Below are 20,504 nucleotides of genomic sequence, written 5' to 3' on the forward strand. Positions count from 1 at the left end.
GAGGGGGTTGGACTCACAGGGCACGCCCTATTCCTTGAGTTTTTATTGACAGCATTTAGTGCGAACCTATGGTCATTCCTTTAATCTACGTAAACCACGCAAAAAGCAGCTGAGACGTAATGTAAACGGCAACAGGGTTTGGCCCATCCCTGACGGCACGGCTCCAGATCTAAATTAATTCTGTTTGCAGTGTCATTAGCTGTTGCGTTGTAAACTGCAGTAGGGTCGTGCTCATCTGCCGTAAACAATTGTAACTCAAGGATCGGTGCATACCTGTGAGGGGGTTGGACTCACAGGGCACGCCCTATTCCTTGAGTTTTTATTGACAGCATTTAGTGCGAACCTATGGTCATTCCTTTAATCTACGTAAACCACGCAAAAAGCAGCTGCGATGTAAACAACAATAGGGTTAGGCCCAAGCCCTGAAGTTGGCTTGACCGGCACATGGCTCCGGATCTCAATTACAGCCCTTTGCATTACTCACAGTGATGCGAAAAGCAGCTGAGACGTAATGTAAACGGCAACAGGGTTTGGCCCTATCCCCGATGGTGCATGGCTCCAGATATAAATGAATCCTGTTTGCAGTGTCAATAGCTGTTGCAAACTGCAGTAGGGCTGTGCTTATCTGCCGTAAACAATTCTAACTCAAGGATCAGTGCGTACCTGTGAGCAGGTGAGACTCACAGGGCCCGCCCCCCTTGAGTTTTTATTAATGACATTTAGTGCCGGACCTACATTCATTCCTTTAAACTACGTAAACCACGCGAAAAACAGCTTCAATGCAAATGACAATAGGGTTTGGCCCAAGCCCTGAAGTTGCCTTGACCGGCACATGGCTCCGGAACTAAATTATGGCCCTTTGCATTACTCACGGCGATGTTAAAAGCAGCTGAGACGTAATGTAAACTGCAACAGGGTTTGGCCCAATCCCCGACGGCGCATGGCTCCAGATATAAATTAATCCTGTTTGCAGTGTCAATAGCTGTTGCGATCTAAACTGCATTAGGTCTGTGCTTATCTGCCGTAAACAATTCTAACTCAAGGATCTGTGCGTACCTGTGAGGGGGTGGGACTCACAGGGCATGCCCTCCTTGAGTTTTTATTGATGGCATTTAGTGCGAACCTATGGTCATTCCTTTAATCTACGTAAACCACGCGAAAAGCAGCTGCGATGTAAACAACAATAGGGTTGGCCCAAGCCCTGAAGTTGGCTTGACCGGCACATGGCTCCAAATCTAAATTACATTCCTTTGCATTACTCACGGCGATGCGAAAAGCAGCTGAGACGTAACGTAAACGGCAACAGGGTTTGGCCCAATCCCCGACAGCGCATGGCTCCAGATCAAAATTAATCCTGTTTGCAGTGTCAATAGCTGTTGTGAACTAAACTGCAGTAGGGTCGTGCTCATCTGCCGTAAACAATTGTATCTCAAGGATCCGTGCGTATCTGTGAGGGGGTGGGACTCACAGGGCACGCCCTATTCCTTGAGTTTTTATTGACGGCATCTAGTGCTGGACCTATGGTCATTCCTTTAAACTACATAAACCACGCGAAAAGCAGCTGCGATGTAAACAACAATAGGGTTGGCCCAAGCCCTGAAGTTGGCTTGACCGGCACATGGCTCCGGATCTAAATTACAGCCCTTTGCATTACTCAGGCCGATGCGAAAAGCAGCTGAGACGTAATGTAAACGGCAACAGGGTTTGGCCCAATCCCTGACGGCACGGCTCCAGATCAAAATTAATCCTGTTTGCAGTGTCATTAGCTGCTGCAATGTAAACTGCAGTAGGGTCGTGCTCATCTGCCGTAAACAATTGTAACTCAAGAATCGGTGCGTATCTGTGAGGGGGTTGGACTCACAGGGCACGCCCTCCTTGAGTTTTTATTGACGGCATCTAGTGCTGGACCTATGGTCATTCCTTTAAACTACGTAAACCACGCGAAAAGCAGCTGCGATGTAAACAACAATAGGGTTGGCCCAAGCCCTGACGGCACGGCTCCAGATCTAAATTAATCCTGTTTGCAGTGTCAATAGCTGTTGCGAACTAAACTGCAGTAGGGTCGTGCTCATCTGCCATAAACAATTCTAACTCAAGGATCCGTGTGTACCTGTGAGGGGGTGGGACTCACAGGGCACGCACTATTCCTTGAGTTTTTATTGACAGCATTTAGTGCGAACCTATGGTCATTCCTTTAATCTACGTAAACCACGCGAAAAACAGCTTTGATGTAAACTACAGTAGGGTTGGCCAAAGCCCTGCAGTTGGCTTGACCGGCACATGGCTCCGGATCTAAATTACGGCCCTTTGCATTACTCACGGCGATGCGAAAAGCAGCTGAGACGTAATGTAAACGGCAACAGGGTTTGGCCCAATCCCAGACGCCACGGCTCCAGATTTATATTAATCCTGTTTGCAGTGTCAATAGCTGTTGCAAACTGCAGTAGGGCCATCCTCATCTGCCGTAAACAATTCTAACTCAAGGATCACCTGTGAGAGGGGTGGGACTCACAGGACACGCCCTCCTTGAGTTTTTAATGATGGCATTTAGTGCGAACCTATGGTCATTTCTTTAAACTACGTAAACCACGCGAAAAGCAGCTGCGATGTAAACAACAATAGGGTTGGCCCAAGCCCTGAAGTTGGCTTGACCGGCACATGGCTCCAGATCTAAATTACAGACCTTTGCATTACTCACGGCGATGCGAAAAGCAGCTGAGACATAATGTAAACGGCAACAGGGTTTGGCCCAATCCCTGACGGCACGGCTCCAGATCAAAATTAATCCTGTTTGCAGTGTCAATAGCTGTTGCGAACTGAACTGCAGTAGGGTCGTGCTCATCTGCCATAAACAATTCTAACTCAAGGATCCGTGTGTACCTGTGAGGGGGTGGGACTCACAGGACACGCCCTATTCCTTGAGTTTTTATTGACAGCATTTAAAAGATTTCTGTAATAAGATGAGGATGTCATGATTAATTTAATACATATTTTTTTGAATCTCAAAATAATGTGTTTTGTATTCAAATACATTTTCCACAAAGTATTTTGTTCCACACCAAAAACCACTGCGATGTAATCGGCAACAGGGTTTGACCCAATCCCTGACGGCGCATGGCTCCAAATCTAATTTACGCCTGTTTGCAGTGTCAAAAGAAGCTTTGATGTAAACGACAATATGGCTTGGCCCAAGCCCTCAAGTTGGCTTGACCAGCACTTGGCTTCGGATTTAAATTATGGCCCTTTGCATTACTTACGGCAATGCGAAAAGCAGCTGAGACGTAATTTTAATTGCAACAGAGTTTGGCCCAATTCCGACTAGGGCTGTGCAAAAATATCGATACAGCTTACTATCATGATAGTTAGCTGTATCGATAGTGTATCGATATTTCGAACTCTACTATCGATATTTTAAAAACATCAAATCCCTCTGTGTGCGTCAAACGACCTCCTCTGCCGCTGCTGTAGTTGTCACTGTCCAGTTGTCTGCTATATACGGCCAATGTCTCAGAAGTTAGAGGGAGTGAGAAAATGGCAGAAAATTTAAAAACACCTGCAGCTTTCAAAGAGCTGGTGTTCAGCTCCATTTTTTCACATTTTTGATAAAAAAAAAGAAAAAGTATTCTAATGAATCTCAACATGCAATGCATTGCGTTGTATCGTGATACGTATCGTATCATGACCCATTTATCGCGATACGTATTGTATCGGGAGGCCCTTGCCAATACCCAGCCCTAATTCCGACGGCGTGTGGCTCCAGATCTAAAACCTCTTTATCATGACTTTCCCCCCAATCCCAACATTCATGCATGTGAGCTACTGTACAACTCATGACTTTTCTGGAATAAGGTGAGGATGTCATGGTCAATTTAATATGTATGTTGTGTATTTTCAAGATAATGTGATTTTTGCATTCAAATAATTTTTCCAGACAGTACTTTGCATTCATATACATTTTCCACACAGTATTTTGTTTCTCTTTCCCTCTCTCATCTTCGAACCGAGGACACAGATGCCCAGCTGAAGTGTTTGCCCAGCGAACACCAACCGCTTCCTGATTAATTTACTTGTATTGTGTGTGTGTGTGTGTGTATATATATATATATATATATATGAAATCTTTTATAAAGAACTTTTATAAAGCATTTTTAAGTTAAATGGTTACTTTGTATTTTTTTCACAGGCTAAATTTTGCGTTCTCTATGTATGATGGACTAAAGTGTAAAGAGTTAAGCATTTTGAAGTTATGTAATATGTTGGCCTCAGGCACATGCACAGATAGGGCTCAACCTGTGCAGAACACATGCCCTTTTTGTCCTTATACTCCGAAGTGCCCTTTTTTGGAGGTGTTTAATTTTTTTTTTTTTGTCTTTAATAAATCAATGCTATTGGTAAACATTTACGTCTGTCTGTCTGTCAAATATATTTATCAAATAAAAGGTATTAAAAAAGAAAATCTTTTTGGACCTGCTCAAACTGTCAGTCAAACCTCTTAACTCCGCCCCTTGAGTGCAGCGAGCTGAAGTTCCACAGCAGAGCAGCTGAACGTCTTGCAACGGTAAATAAATATCTTCTTCTTTGAGTACAATGCTGTCTCATTACGAATGAAACACTAGTATGTCTACTCTATAATAAGGCGCATGTTTTATCAATTTGAGCAGAGCCGGATTATCCATAGATGGGATTTGGGCGAGTGGGCAATCAGGGGGCACCAAGGGCTCCAAACTTGGACCAAATGGAGTTTTTAACACAGCACGAGCAGTTTTTTTAACAAGCGTTCCTAACATTTTCTGTCTGGGGCTACAGTGCTCCTAAAAACAAAACAATACATTTTCATTGCTGGCTTATTTTAGGGAAGTGTATATCATGAGAGAGAACAACCAACCTTAGTGCACCTTCAAGAGACCAAGGTAGTCCTCAGCACAGTTTTTGCCAGGTAGGCAGATACATGTTGGGTATGCTAATGGTATGGCTATAGTTTAGTATTTTACTAGACTGTTTTGATCTTTAATGTCCTATTTCCCCCTCTTTTCAATGACATACATAAACATGTTAACCAAATAATACAAATTAGCTCATAAAACCAAACATAAATAGCTTTTTTTCTTCAAACATATTTTTATTGAACATTATGAATGCAAAGCAGAGGAAAAAATGAAAATGGATATATTACACAATTAAATAAGAGGGAGTACACAAGAGCAGTTCACAAACACATAACTGCAAATAGGCCTAATACAGGCCTAAGACTTGCCATTGGCTGTTGTATTAATAAATAAAGGTGAGTTAAAGGATTAGGCTACTTTGGGGATGTTTTTACCATAAATATAATATGTTTCCTAGTGATATGTGTTGTGTTATTACCATGGTTATTACGTTTATGACTGACAGACGCAACAGAGACGCAATGGCGCAATAATACTGATGTGATGAGGTCATACATGGCGGCTTTAACGCTGCTGAACCACACGTAGTCTTATTCACATTAGATAATTCAATAAAAAAAATTGATAATAAAACACCATGGCAGCATATTTTAGCATCATGTAACATGCACGCCGGTAGGTGTCAGTATACAGTAAGTAAAGTTTCTGCGGGCAGCCTTTTGTAAAAAATGTAGGCTACTAAAATAAGTTATATTAATTAGTAAAAATGAGTAAAATTTGTATATAACACATGTAAAAAAATCTAATTTAGGGTTAGGGAATTCTGCCCTTACTATAGTGTTTCTCTTCCCAAAGTTAGACAGATAAACTCTTTCCAACACTATACGCTTGTGGGAGAATGCTGCTTTATTCCACACCACGATAAAAATGTTGAAACAAAGTGAAACTACAAAAAGGAGATGGAAATATGGAGCTCAGTTATCTCTCAAAACAAAGTGAGATACATTTTTGTTTAGTTCTTCAAATGTCTTAAATTTACATCACACAGCTTTATAAACAGTAACAAATTTAATATAAATTCATCAAAAACTTACAGACGATGCTTTATACAGAGGATCACAACATGATTGACTGCTTTAATGATGCAATTCGCTGAATTTATCTGTGTTGAAATGTTACTATGGCAACCGCTATGTGACCTGGTATGAGAATTATGATTAATTGCAAACATTAAAGATTAACACGATGATCCAGAACAGTATAAAAACTAAACACGGCAATCAACAAAGTTTTATTGACATTATTAGTAATAAAATACATCCAGTGATGCTCTGTGATTGGTTGCTATTGAGGAATTAAATCGTCAGAAACAAAATCCTTCAATAAAATGCTAACCTACATGTAATAAACAAAGGTTTTCACAATAAGTAAATGTAATAGATTGTTACAAGACAACCATACCTTGAAGGAATCAAACAAACATGAACATTTACCACAGTTCAAATACTGCTTACATATAAACAGCAACACTAAACAAACATCCAAACATTAATAATCGTTTTTATTTCTTATGACACTATGAGAAATATAAGTGTTATTCAATTCAATTCAATTTTATTTATATAGCGCTTTTCACAATTGGTGATTGTTTTGAGAAATACGACTATGAAACTAACCAGAAAAAATCATAAAAAATAAGCTTCTCCACTCCTCTTTCTAATTTAAAGTCCTTAATTTTAATGTACAGTTGAAACTTGTCTCCAGATCAGTCAGGTCTGTATGAGGTTTGTCTGATAGAGGGTAGGAGAGAAAAGAGGAGCTGGTTGAGGTTGATTTCAACCTGAAACACTAAAATGAGTGAAAGTTTGAGATGAAAATCAATAGAAAGCATTTTTAAGCACAACATATATAAACAATTCCGGCATTATGAATGTGACATTTCAGTAAAAAAATATATAATGTATAGTGTAATATAATTTCTCAGAGAATCTATTTATTACCAATATATTGAACCATCTGTCTTCATAATCCCCTGATTATAGAGTCCAGACACCAGAAAAATATACTCATGGTTTATATTTTAGCAGAGGGAAACATGCATGCGTTATGGATGTGACAATAAAGGACACGTTTTTGAGAGAAAACCAAACTGAATTTGTAGGAATTCTGTGAATTAAAATGCAAAAACCAGAAGCAATAATACCCAACAAATGGAAAACGGGCAGTTTCCCGGACAGGAATTATCCTAGTCCCAGACTAAAATGCATGTTTGAGCTACTTTCATTTCAAAACACCTTGTACTGACATATTTTAACATATATCAGTGCCATTGTTTTGTCTCAAGATGCACACCTGTATAATTTTTGTAAGGTTTGTTTGTAAAAACTTCTTAAATGTCCTAAAATAACTAAGGCCTACTCTTGGATTATTCTAAATCCTGTCCGAGAAACCGCCCCTTAAAGGGCCCATGTCACAAGACTTTTTTAAGATGTCAAATAAATCTTTGGTGTCCCCAGAGCACATATGTGAAGTTTTAGCTCAAAACACCATATAAATAATTTATTATAGCATGTTAAAATTACCATTATAAAACGGGCAGTTCTGGTTCTTCATTCTGATTGGTTGAAACGCGTTCTTAGCTGTGATAAAACAACCCGGTAACCACACAGTTCAGACCACATTACAGTATCACTGCCCTACGTACTGAATTATGAAAATAAACACCACAGTCTTTAATCATATTTTTAATTTGTCTACAATTACACAATTAATGGCGATATCCAGATAAACGGCAATAAATATTGTTGAGTCAACTCATCGATAAAGAGAAAACGTTGTCTGAGGATTTTATAACTCAAGTTCATACGTCCGCTATTATCCACTTGGGGGCGATCTTACCCAACTTAAACACTGACGCATTCACTGAAAACACCGTGTAGTACTATTCATGGCTGTTAATTTGATCTTTTACTAAAGTTCTTCACAAAAATGGAATTATCTCCGCTTTTAATAAAAAATTTTGAGAGGTGATAAGAGAACAAATTAAGGTAGGATGAAATGTTTTTTTTGTTTGTTTTTGTTTGAAAGCGGATGGTCTGTTCTTTCATTTGATATTTTATGTTTATATAAAGAAGATAATTTTTCTGCAAGGCATTAAACTAAACTGGGTGGCAACTTAAAAAAATGCTGACGGGGAAAGAGTTCAGCATGCTTCCAAGCATATTTGATCATCACTTCAACAGTTGCATCTAATTTATACATTAATATAAATGTTAATGTATAAATTAGATGAATGGTGATTTATAACATAAACACCACAGTCTTAAATCATATTTTCATTGTGTCTTTGCTGCGTCTGTGTTGTTTGGGAACTGCGCTCTGTTTCAGTCACACTTGATTCTGAGGAACTACTTTGTTTGGCGGAAGAGCAATATTTGTACTAAAATAATTACAACTTATTTGGGTTTTATTTGATAAAATCCCGCTAACGTTATGCATATGAAGTAACCGTTTTATAAACGCAATAAATCCCTCGAAGCGTTGGGTTACCAGTGCATTTTATAACAGCTAAGGGGGTTTTAGGCACTCCGCTTCGCGTCGTGCCTAACAACGCCCATTAGCTGTTATAAAATGCACTGGTAACCCACTGCTTCTCGGGGTTTATTGCTTTACTTTGTAAGTTTGTGCAAAAATGTGCCGTTTTTGGGTGTGTCCTTTAAAATGCAAATGAGCTGAGGCAATTCAAACACTGATCACAATGATGGTGGTTTGTTGCAATTAAAACTCAATTGTGCTTTTCTCTGCACTAAATGGCAGTGCTGTGATTGGATAGTGCAGATTAAGGGGTGGTATTATAATAAGTGCTCCTTATGACATCACAAGGAGAGCCAAATTTCAACGACCTATTTTTACCAAAACTAAGTTACTGGGTTGATCTTTTTCACATTTTCTAGGTTGATAGAAGCACTTGGGACCCAATCATAGCACTTAAACATGGAAAAAGTCAGATTTTCATGCCATGGCCCCTTTAATGTTTATTTTAGTTTAAGAGTTTTCTCCGTTGTGGATGTGACGATTCTGATATTTGCACTGAAACAAATGTTTTAAAAACTTTAATATAGACTTTGCGTGGATATTTATTAAACCACCAAATTAAAAAACTTTTAGTAAAAACTTGATATGGTTGACATTTGCATTTAATTGCCCACATGTTGTACTTGGGTTAGTTTTTTAATAGCTTTATTTGTAGTTTTTATGCAAATCAAGATTTCATTTTTCTTGTCATAGTTGAAACTTGCAGTGTCATCATTGTGTTTACCTAACCAGAAGCTATTTGAAATATATGTTTCTACTTTCACAGACAGATTAAGGCACATGATTTATTTCAACTGAAACAACTTGCACTGACAGATCTTAAAATAAGCCTGTGCCATTGATTTGGCACAAAATACACACCAGTAATGTGTATTTTTCTAAGGCATGTTAATTAAACATCTTAATTTAACTAGGTCTAGTCCTGGCTTTAGCTAAACCTTGATGTTATAAGGATTTTAGTTTGAAGGACACAAAATATTTAAGCAGTAGAATAGCATTTGAAACGGACATGCTAGAGAAAAGCATTTGTTTAATGGCAATGTTTACTCAATACCTGAAAGTTACTGATAGCTCTTGTGACAACTAGCCCCGCTCTCCCTTGTACATAAATCTAGTATGCAGATTTCATACATATGATCTGAATGCTTACCTTTAAGAAAAGAAGCTGTATAGGTAAGAAAAGACAACAATTCCCAGAATCACACAGCAAACCATGATCATCATTTTCTTCTACAGATAGAAAGATAAAATAAGAGGAATCAACAGACAAAAACAGGAAGCAACAGAAAACAGGTAAAAGGAAACAAAGAAATAAATAAATGCAAGTACATGTAAGTATCACAACATATTTCTATTACAAACACATCTTTAAAATTGACAAAGGAGGACCGAGGAATATAACAAAGGAAAATTGGGTTACTGGTATGTGTGTGTCTGAGAGAGAGAGAGAAAGAGAGAGTACTTACTATTGGGTGTAGCACACATGCTCATGAGTTTTGATTGTACAGTGTGTCTCTCATCATTATGAGTCCTTGACTCATAATACAAACCAAACAAGAAGTTCAACTATTAGTTGTTCCCATTAACACAATGAGTTAACTATATATATACTCAGTCTGATGACATCATCTTCCTCAGGTTGATTCACTATTGGACAGAACACACAGCTGGGTCAGTCGGGTCATTTTAACCCTGGGTTAAAAACAACCCAGCATTTTTTAGAGTAAATGACCCAGTTCAGCATAAACTTGCATAGGCACTTTGAATTGTGTCACATTTTTTTGTTAAAAGTCTTGAAATCACAATTTTAAAGTGGTTTGGTCATATAGGGAAAATTATTTGAGATGCTATGTGCAAAAACAGAGTAACTGAGCCCTGCAAATACTCTGATCGTGGGACTTCAGCTCCTCATTTTTCATCCATAAGTAACATGCAAGCAAGCGATGATAAAGCAGCTAACTTTAGGATAAATCTTAATGTTTTCATGTTGTTTTTGTGAAAGATTTAAGAATTTTAAATGGCAAAAACTTAATTTTCTGAACTATTCATGCCATTGTTTAAACCATGTTTATATATACCTTTACATAAACAGTGTGCTCATTAAATTGTCTTCTTCAAGCTTAACAGAAAAAGTTTTTTTTTTTTTACAATCGTATGCAGATGTATTAGCCCGGGTACTTTGGGCATGAGGTAGCTAAATTGTGTTATCAGAATTCATCATCCCTAAGTCATAAAAAATTTCCAGATGGCATCCTACCAATAATTCTTTATATATTTACAACATACTTACAAAATATAAAATTTATTTCTTTAGTTAAATCATTTTGTTCACATACAGGGTTTAATCACATTAAAACATAATTCTCTAAAATCAGTCACTTCTATTCTGGACAACCCATCAATGTTTAGTTTACTCTCATAAGTTCATTTCACAGGGTTCCAAAATAAGAACTTCATGTGATCAAAACAGTTCAGTACATCCCATAGATGTCGCCATCGATGTTTAGGAGACATAAAAAGTGTAAAAAGCATGAAACAGGTTATCTCCCTTATTTTGTCTCCTTCGAACGCTGTAATAGAAGTTGCTCAAATGTTCCTGTCATGTTGTGGCACAGTTTCCCATCACTAAGCTTCCAGCAGTGTAGTTTCCCACAGGCTTGTGTTCATAAGTGGAGGGGCCACAGACAGATGGGGCGGAGCATTTGTCTCGATAAACTTCCCGACTCCAAGAGAAATGAGCGAGTATAAATGATCATTCATAATAGCGGAGTGTTTGTGAGCAGCCACAGAGGAGATGGATGGTATGATGAAGAGGTTATGATCTTATAAAACTTGTGTGAGGATGATGATAATGATGATGCAGACTACAACAATAGCGATCACACCCAGTATGATCATCTTCTACAAGAGATGAAACAAAACAAGGATTAATCCAACAGAAATGAATTAAGGGTATGTTTACACTAGTGCCTTTTCATTTTTTCGGCGTTTGAGAAAAGATCTCCGTCTACACTACACACAACTGAAAGCCATTCATGCACACTGGGCATACACGTACAAGTGTAAAAGAGCCGATTGCTTGCTTGTTGCGCATAGAGACAGATGCAGTGTTTAACTGTACATAGTAGGGGTGTCACGATTCTCCAAATCCTCGATTCGATTACATTTTCGATTCTAAGGCCACGATTCGATTCTCGGTTACTTGTAGGGCTGCACGATAATGAGAAAATATGCGATATGCGATAGTTCTGTTGGTGGGTGCGATGGCGATATGCCTTGCGATATGTCTTACTTAGAGAAATTATATTTTTATTTGCTTTTATTTTAGCATTTAGATATGTAATGAAATAAAGAGGTAATGCATATTCTAAAGATGTAATTAAACTATGCTATACATGTGACAAAAAACTAGTAATGTGTGACCATAACGCAGCACTTTGATTGATTGAATATTTATATTAATTTCATAAATCCAACCACTCCAAACTCTCTTTCCTTTCTCTTTGACATGAACAAAGCTGAATGAACTTGTGAATAAGATCCCCTTTAAAGGGATTTATTAACATTGTGAGAGGTGTAGAAAGACTAACTTTATACAATAAAATGTATAGTATATTAATGATAGACAATGCAGGTCTACGGATTATAAATAGGTCTAAAGATTATAAAGTTGATATAGGTTTGTGTAGAAGCAGTAAAATTGCCTCTCTTTCTATTCCTCTGTTGCAGATTAAAAGAGCTTAATCCGTCATTATTTTAGATTCAAAAGTATACTCTATATAAAGTATTTAGATTCAGCTTACATAATGACTGGTTGACAGTTTGAGCTGCTTGTTCAGTACAATGGGCTTGGCATTAACATTGGTTATTTGCTACCATCTTTGTAGCAAACATTTTAGATATAAAAAGACGGTTCATTGATAATAATACTATAAACATGGGAGAAATAAAGTGCTGCGCGTGGCCGTGACTTTATATAAACAAGAGTCAGTTTTCATCGCCATAGAAACCGGAGGCACGCTTGACACTGCACATGCGCTATAGCGTGTTAGCGCTGACTGACTCTTCACGGCGTCTCTGATCGACTTGGGTTTAAACAGACCCGGTACCTGAAGTAATTAAAATGGGACCGCCTCGGACCCGACGGACCTTTCAAAATATAGACTCGTGTCCTTCCGTGAAGACCTCTAATGGATACAACTATGATCAAGTTCAGGAACATGGAAGGATACAATGTGACACTCAGCTTTGCGTCGCACCCAATTCATCAAGAAACAGAAATTACGCGAACGCACAGCGAACTCATCAGAAAAGACAGGACGTGCTCGCACGCATAATGTCATTATCACGGACAAAAAAGACAACATTTGATGCTAAATATACGTGGGCAGTTGTTAATATACTTGAGAGAGCCGCCCAAGTAAAGTAAGTGTGTAGGAACCACCCTCTGATCGGTGTAATTTGGACAATCTAAGCATGCAACACACAAATGATAGACACGTAAAACAAATGCAAGTTATCGCAGCTCCCTGCGATATGCATATCGCATACACAGTTATCGCGATGGCGATACATTTTCGATATATCGTGCAGCCCTAGTTACTTGTTGTTTTTTTTTTCTTTTTTTAAAAAAATAAAATGATTTGCCATTATTTATTATTATTTATTTTTATTTTTATTATAATTTAACATTAACATGCACATTGCGTGCTTTTCCTCACATGGGGGTTTGTGGGCTTTACTTTACGCAAGAAAGCTTGTAGGATTCCTTCTTGCACACACTTGGACTTAATGTGCGACTGCGCTTCTCTCTGTCTCACGCACACGCGCTCTCGCATCTCTTCGAAGTCTAAACATAAACTAAAGTAGTAGTAATCCTTACGTATTTGTTCAGTTTTATGCGTTTCATGCGAGCTGAGATAAACTATCCCTTTTGTTTAAAATAAAACCTGCTGCATCTTGGCACCTCTCTCACTCTCGCGCACATGCAGAGAGCTGCGCTCTGTCCCAAGTCAGATCACTAGGTAGTAATCCTGTTTATGATATGCATTTCAAGGAGTTGTAGCAATACATCCCTCGTGTTTAAAATATAAATCCCTGATAATTTTTCCCCCCCGCTCGGCAAGCCGATCGGACGTGACACGGGGGCATGGCAGCATCGACGATCCCATTTTTTTAATTTGAAGTTTGAGGGTGTGACTTAATATCGACCAATTTCAATTTAAAATCGAAACCGTGACACCCTTAGTACATAGGGCTGTCACAAAGATTAAATAATCATCTCATCGTGATTGTTTGACCTCATTGCGATGATTTCAGATCACCGCAATGATTGCACATCTCTCTAAAAAACACAAGGGGGAGCTGCAGCGCCTGTATAAACGAGACAGTATCCGATTACTTTTAAATGTGCGTTATGTGTATTAATATTTACTTCCAGGTAAACCTTGCAAAAGATTTCATTTAAATAATCACAACGATATGTGAAAATAATTTCATAAACAAATATTATGATAATTAAATTTCAAACTAATAAAACAGACAATTTATTAATCATCATAATCGCCACAATTTATTATACAATAACCGCCAGCCAAATTTCATAACCATGACAGCCCTAACTGTACAACGGTTGTTAAAAAGGACAAAAAAATCAGTTGCGGCTGGTCACGGTCATCTTTCGATAGCGCAATGGTCATAAAATAGGGGCTTGATGAATGAACAATAATCCAGAATGCCTATAAGTCTCCAGTAAAATGCAACCCTGGAGTTTACAAACTAAAACAGGGTCTGCAGTTGAAAACGCTAGATGTAATAGTAGCAGAACTTATGCATTTTAAAATGAAAACGCACTAGTGTAAATGTAGCTTAAGTCTTTAGTAATTTACCATAAGAACAAAAATTTGAGTCCAAAGGAACCATGAAGCAACACAGACTTTGAAACTATAACCACACTTATATACCAAAACAGTGGCCCAGATCCCAAAGCCTAACCAGGACATGTTTATATCCAAGAGGAATGATGAGAATCCAAACTAAAAGCCAATCACCAGATCTATACCGATCCCTATTCCCAAACCACAACTCTTCTCTTTAAAATGTACTCACCATCAACTCATTTCTTCAGGCCTACTGATAAACCAATCACTAAAGCAATAATTGCCAAAATGATCAAAACCACAGACACTATAATGATTATTTTCTGTAAAGAAACACACACAATCATAGTGTTGTTAATATCTGATTTGACGGTGTATAAAATAAACAAAAGTGACACATTCCAACACAAACCTATTATTTATTTCATTAAACCTAGTATTTTTAATTAAAAATCTTCATAGATGTGCAACACTGAGGACTGTGTAAAAATGCTTTTAAAAACCGAATATAAATTTCATGGCAAGCAATGAAGAGAAAGAAAGTAAGAAAGAAAGAAAAAAGAAAGAAAGAAAGAGTGGCATATTTGAAAGCCACAACTAACACCGTCCAAGGGCAATAAATTAAAGGTGCACTGTGTAACTTTTAGGAGGATCTCTTAACAGAAATGCAATATAATCTACATAACTATATTATCAGTGGTGTATAAAGACCTTACATAATGAACTGTATTGTTTTATTACCTTAGAATGAGACATTTTTATCTCCATACACCACGGGTCGCCTTACATGGAAGTCAACGTCATGTTTCTACAGTAGCCCTAAACGGACAAACAGCCCTATAAAGCGTGTTTCATCAGACGACATGTCTGTCCTGTGGTAGCTACCGTAGCGTCACTAATACTATGCGTTTCAAAATTGAGGGGTGAGCGAGGTCTGAGCAGTTGGTTGCAATTTGCAGTCTCACCGGTAGATGCCACTAAAAACCCACACTGGACGTTTAAAGCAATGCATTAAAAAATGTAAAAGTATTTCAACAAATTCATAAATTATTTAATCTAAAAAAAGCTTTTGCCTAACTGTTATTGCACATGCTCTTTCACAAGCAGTGGTGCTTATGTGGGCAGCGCAGGTTCCCGTTCGGCTTGCAACATTTCCCTGAGTGAGCAGTATACTCGGTCACCGCTCACAACTGTAGGAAAGCCGTTGTACCCTCACATTTCAACACAGAAGGTCTGCAAGATCTCTCACTGACATCTGTGTGAACGTACGTGTGAGAGTTGCAGTCAATATGACATGAAGACGTGTGGCTTAAAGTCAGTGTGTCAGTAGTGACACATGTTCAGATGTCACGTAATGAAACGTTTCAGGGCGTATTCAAGGATTAGTAATAACTGCTGGGTTTGTTTGTGTGTGCGTGTGTCTATACGTGTAACATCAATAGGTTTGGGCAGAATAAGGAGAGTCTTTAGGAATGTATTGGGTCAGAAGGGCGGGGCCAGATATTTAGCATCAACTTACACGCCGGGCCTCTTGCTGATATTTCGCGGCTTTTTTAGTGTCGGCAACCGCCCGTTCCACAAAACCCACTGATTGGTCCATGTTGCTCTCAATCCTTTCAATCATACCACCCTAAAGTGGAGGTTTTGAGTGAAGGAAAAGAAGGAAATAGAGGAGAAAAGAGAGAACAAAGAAAGAAAGAGAGAGAGAGACAGGGTAGGGCAAGACAAAGAAAAGAAAAAAAGAAACAACAGAAGCCACAGCCTGTATTATTGTAACGTCAAACTTATTGGCATGTGAGGTTCATACCTTCCGGGCTTTGCTTTGATACCTGACAGCTTTCTTGGTTTCATCCTTTGCCACTGCGATGTGATCAACAGCTTTGCCCACATTCACTTCAATATTATCAACCATGTTTCCCTAAAACATATAAACATACAAATCTAAAATGAGCAAGACCTTTAAGACAATATAATGATATAAAGAGTGTATGTGTCACTACAAGAAGATATAAGCACAATCTGGACACTACGTTGATAAGAACAGGAACTTGCATATAAAGGAAACTGAACAGAAATGCCACAAACTTACCTCTCAGTATTTCTCCACAGCAAGCAGTTAATAAGCAAAATAATAGTGGTAAATATGCATCACTGTTCTTTAGATCATGTGATCAAATTATTATCAGATCAAGTAAACATTTTAGCTCTGGTCCAAAACTACAGTCTACACCTTCACTGGGCGTTCACGGTAGAGGCGCCAAGCGTGAGTGATTTACATGTTAAGTCAATGCAAAGACCCGAATCCTGCAGTGCAAATGGCGTTGAATGCGTGGATGGCGCCTTCCGTGCGAATTGAACGTTGCCGCGGAAAAAGTGTGAGTTAAAAGATCTGAACTTTGGCGCCTTGTTAACCTATCAGGACCTTGCTTTAGTAGTGACGTGAAGTCCCTCCCATGACGCGAATTTCCGGGTGAATGTCTCGAATGACTAAAATTTCACACGCAGCTTTCACTCAAAATGTTCACGCATCCAACCACGCGCAAAAAGCGCGTTTTTGCCGCCTCTACTGCGGCTGGTGTGAACGCACCATAACAGCATCTCCAAAAATGAAGTATCATGTAAGGCGGCATTACACTTATGAATTCGGCAGAAGTGACTTACGGTGCATTTAAGCTAGAGGTAAGTTTTTGTCTTATGGTACATTCACATGGGGCGTAAGCGTTCACGCTTTCCATTCCCTTTAACTGGGTGACGTCATGCGTTGTCGAACTGAATTGTGGATCAGTCTGTGACGCGTCAGTGCCGTTGCTCGCAGCAGAAGTTGAACATTTCTCAACTTTTCAAGCAGCAACGCATGCGTCAGCCAATCAGATCGCCTTATGCAAATAACCTAGGCTGAACCAGCCAATTACATTTATGGAAGACCGGAGCATGTGTTGCGGCCATGGTGATTGGCTGTTGGCCACGCTTCAGACAAGCCTTCCGTCAACTGCTAACGCTTCTTTCTCGTGTGAATGTACCGTTACTGTGCGCGGCTCTCCTGATCCCGCCAAGTGGCTGATGTCCCCAGGCCAACACTATGTTGACCCCGGAACAACATTTCAATCAACCAATCAGATTTCAGAAGTAAGATTATAGTTTGTTTTAAGTTTAAGCTTACAACCAAGATTAGCTGTTTCTAGACCATTGTATTTTACTTATCATGTCCTCTGATTTTAGGGTTTGGTTATGGTTAGGGTTTGGGGTAGGTTTAGGTTTTATTTAGAAAAATGTTGTCCTTGGGTCAACACAATATGTTGTCCTGAGGACACCAACCACCCGGCAAAATCAGTTTGAGCTACTGTGCGCGTTCACACCAGACGCAAATAAATCACGCTACCTGCGCGTTAGTTGGACGCCTGAACAATCCGAGTTAACGCTTCATTCCTGTGTGAAATTCAGACCCCAATACGTTCAATTTGCCGGCTTTAGCTAGCTTATTTTCTCAATATATATTTAACACGTATACGTTTTTAACAACTTACCAGATTGTCCGACCCCCTCACTCACTTTTTCCCAAGCAAGATCCTTTTTATTCCTGTTTCTATTAAAGTACGAATATGTCTCGTATAGCTCTGGGTGTCCCCATACAGCGACGATGATTTTGTCCTCCACTGTTGTTTTGTATTTCTGCCTCCACTTGCTACGTCGAAATCACGTCACTACTCAATAAGCTCTTGATTGGTTAACATGAATCACGTTTTATGCACCTCAAACGTCATTGGCGTCACCTTATTTGCATGAATCGTGCCGCAGGATGTCTATCGCGTCTTTCCATTGACTTAACATGTAAATTGCTTTGCGCTTAACTGTTCAGTCGAGTCTGGTGTGAACGCACCACTATGCTGCATACACACCTAACGTGAAGCATCAAGTTCCTCGCTCTAGATTACTCATGGGATTTAACTTTCGTGTTTTTCGCTTGAGTTTAATATTTTTAACTTGCGCAAAGACGTGCGTTTTCTGGGCAATCGTGCCACCCAATTCGAGTCATTCGTATCGCCCTGCACGAGTTTGTGTCTATTTGCGTCTTTGCCTTGACTTTGTATATAATCTACTCGCGCAAATCGTTGAATTTGCGCTTGGTGTAAACGCACCATTAGCTTGCTTAAAGTTCAGACTAACAACTATTAGCATTATGTGCGAGAAGTGCTTTATTTATCCAGAGACCTCTGGATGCGAGAGAACACAGAGAGAGTGAGCGAGCAAGAGAGAGACTTATAGCTTATTTTGAAAATACAAAAATTACTCGTTCATTTGTTGTTGAGTGGATTATTTTACATGTGTGTCCATCACACTCAGTCTAACAGCGGGGGTGTCGAGTTAGCCACGCCCACTTTATTCCATTTCCCGGAATGCACGGAATAGAAAATGTGTTACGTCTGAAATTTTATTTTTTATATACCCTATTTTTTGGTATGTGTGAATCAAACCTATGATCTGTGCTCTACCAATTGAGCTACAAGAACACAAAGACATATTTGTGCTTACGTTGCCTAAAATGTTGTCTCAGTAGGCTCACTTGGTTTTGGAATAGAGCTAATATCTTTCATTTCTTCTATGCAAACCATAGTGATGGAGTAGGTGTGTATAGTGTGTGACCAAATGATGCAAATTAATGAAAATGAGAAGTCAATGAGCAGGTTATGCCAACAATGGAGAGATACAGAGCACTCACATGTGGAAAGCAGAGAGACTTCAACACGTTGCATGTGGCGAACGAGGCAAAGAATGAGAATGAACAAAACGAATAAGACAACTGGGAGCTATAGACAAAAAACACAAGTGGAAGAAGAGAAGACAATGCAAGAAAGATGATAAGAGGAAAGAAAACGCATGAAAGATGTGAAAACGTTTTGGTAAAAAAATGGACAGATGAGATTACCTGGCTCTCCACCAGCATAGCGATGTCCACAAACATGTCATGCAATTCCTTTATACTGCTCTCCAGACGCACAATGTCTTTGTGACGCGATTCGATCTCACTCAGCGCCTGCTTAGAGATTCCTGAATCCACGATCTACAACACATATATTTACAATCCAATCTCAGCAAACAGCATTCAACTTTTACATCATTTATATAGTTTGATCAAGTTTTATAAGCAAGTAACCACAGGTTGAACAATGAAAAAAATGAAAGTTCTGAATGGACTAAGCATTGATAGCGAATCTTTTAAAAATTCGCAAAAAAACCCAAATGCAAATAAGATGTTTTTCCGTCAAGTTGTTCTAGCGAATGACGTGGTATTGGTAACCCAGTAACCAACAGTAAATAAAACAAGGCACGCTTATAGAAAATGTAGATAGGACTGCATTTATTTATGGTTGGGCAAGTCATAAATTTACTAGCAGTGCAGCTGTGCACAGAAAAAGAAATAGAGACTTTTTGATACAGGCACTTGCGGTAAGGGCATTACGACGATGTCGAGCCCCATATACTGTATGGTAAAGTTTAATGTTTGCTACATCAGAATTTATTAATTTGCTCTTTTTCGCATAAGTTAAAAACCACCTAAAGTGAGTGTAAGAACTTTTTTGGGATTTTTATTCGAAATTTGCCGTTTGCATCACTCGTGTCTTACACTATACTTTAAAATGTGCATAAAATTAGTCTCATGGAAACCCAGCTACTCTCTCTGCAGAGCTCTTGACTTGCACTGAAATAAAACAAAAATGTAATTTCGTTTTTTTTGCATTTGGCAGACACTTTAATACAAACTCCTATATCAGTGTATATATTCCCTGGGTTCGAAACATAGACTGTAAAAAATATGGACGTAGTGTCTGTGATGTCACCTATAGTTTTTTTAAAAGCCAATAGTTGGCGGAGCCTGCCGTCGCATCACTCGTGGATAACCAAAAATGGGTAAGAGGCGGGACGTGGGTGAAGCTCAAGTAACTGGTTGCTGAAATCACGCCCGCCTAGCTCGACGCTAGTGACAGCAGTGGCAGTTCATCCCTCACTCAAGTGGCCACGCCCTTAATTAGGCAGAACTTTAAGGGTAATAACATTAATATAATTTAAACGGATGAGTTACAAAAAAATTCACTCTCCCACACACTTGTCATGAAGGGCACTTTTTGTACCAGGTTGTAAACCAGTT

At 38.9% G+C, this 20,504-nt stretch overlaps 1 protein-coding gene across 8 annotated transcripts in view; it reads right to left on the reverse strand.

Annotated features, from left to right (window-relative positions):
• Positions 1–5,682: 5,682 nt before the first annotated feature.
• stx3b (syntaxin 3b) overlaps positions 5,683–20,504 on the reverse strand; it is a 31,241-nt gene continuing 16,419 nt past the window's right edge. The window contains exons 8-11 of one of the 8 annotated variants that reach the window (XM_073854116.1): positions 19,284–19,418; positions 15,879–15,989; positions 9,631–9,710; positions 5,683–6,726 (exon numbers count right to left, since the gene is read on the reverse strand). In XM_073854116.1, the coding sequence (XP_073710217.1) occupies positions 9,633–9,710; positions 15,879–15,989; positions 19,284–19,418 (324 nt within the window). In that variant the 3' untranslated portion in view covers positions 5,683–6,726; positions 9,631–9,632. The other 7 variants (XM_073854115.1, XM_073854117.1, XM_073854113.1 and 4 more) reach the window with 7 other exon arrangements.

This window comes from Misgurnus anguillicaudatus, chromosome 16 (assembly GCF_027580225.2).
Source record: "Misgurnus anguillicaudatus chromosome 16, ASM2758022v2, whole genome shotgun sequence".
NCBI lineage: Eukaryota > Metazoa > Chordata > Actinopteri > Cypriniformes > Cobitidae > Misgurnus > Misgurnus anguillicaudatus.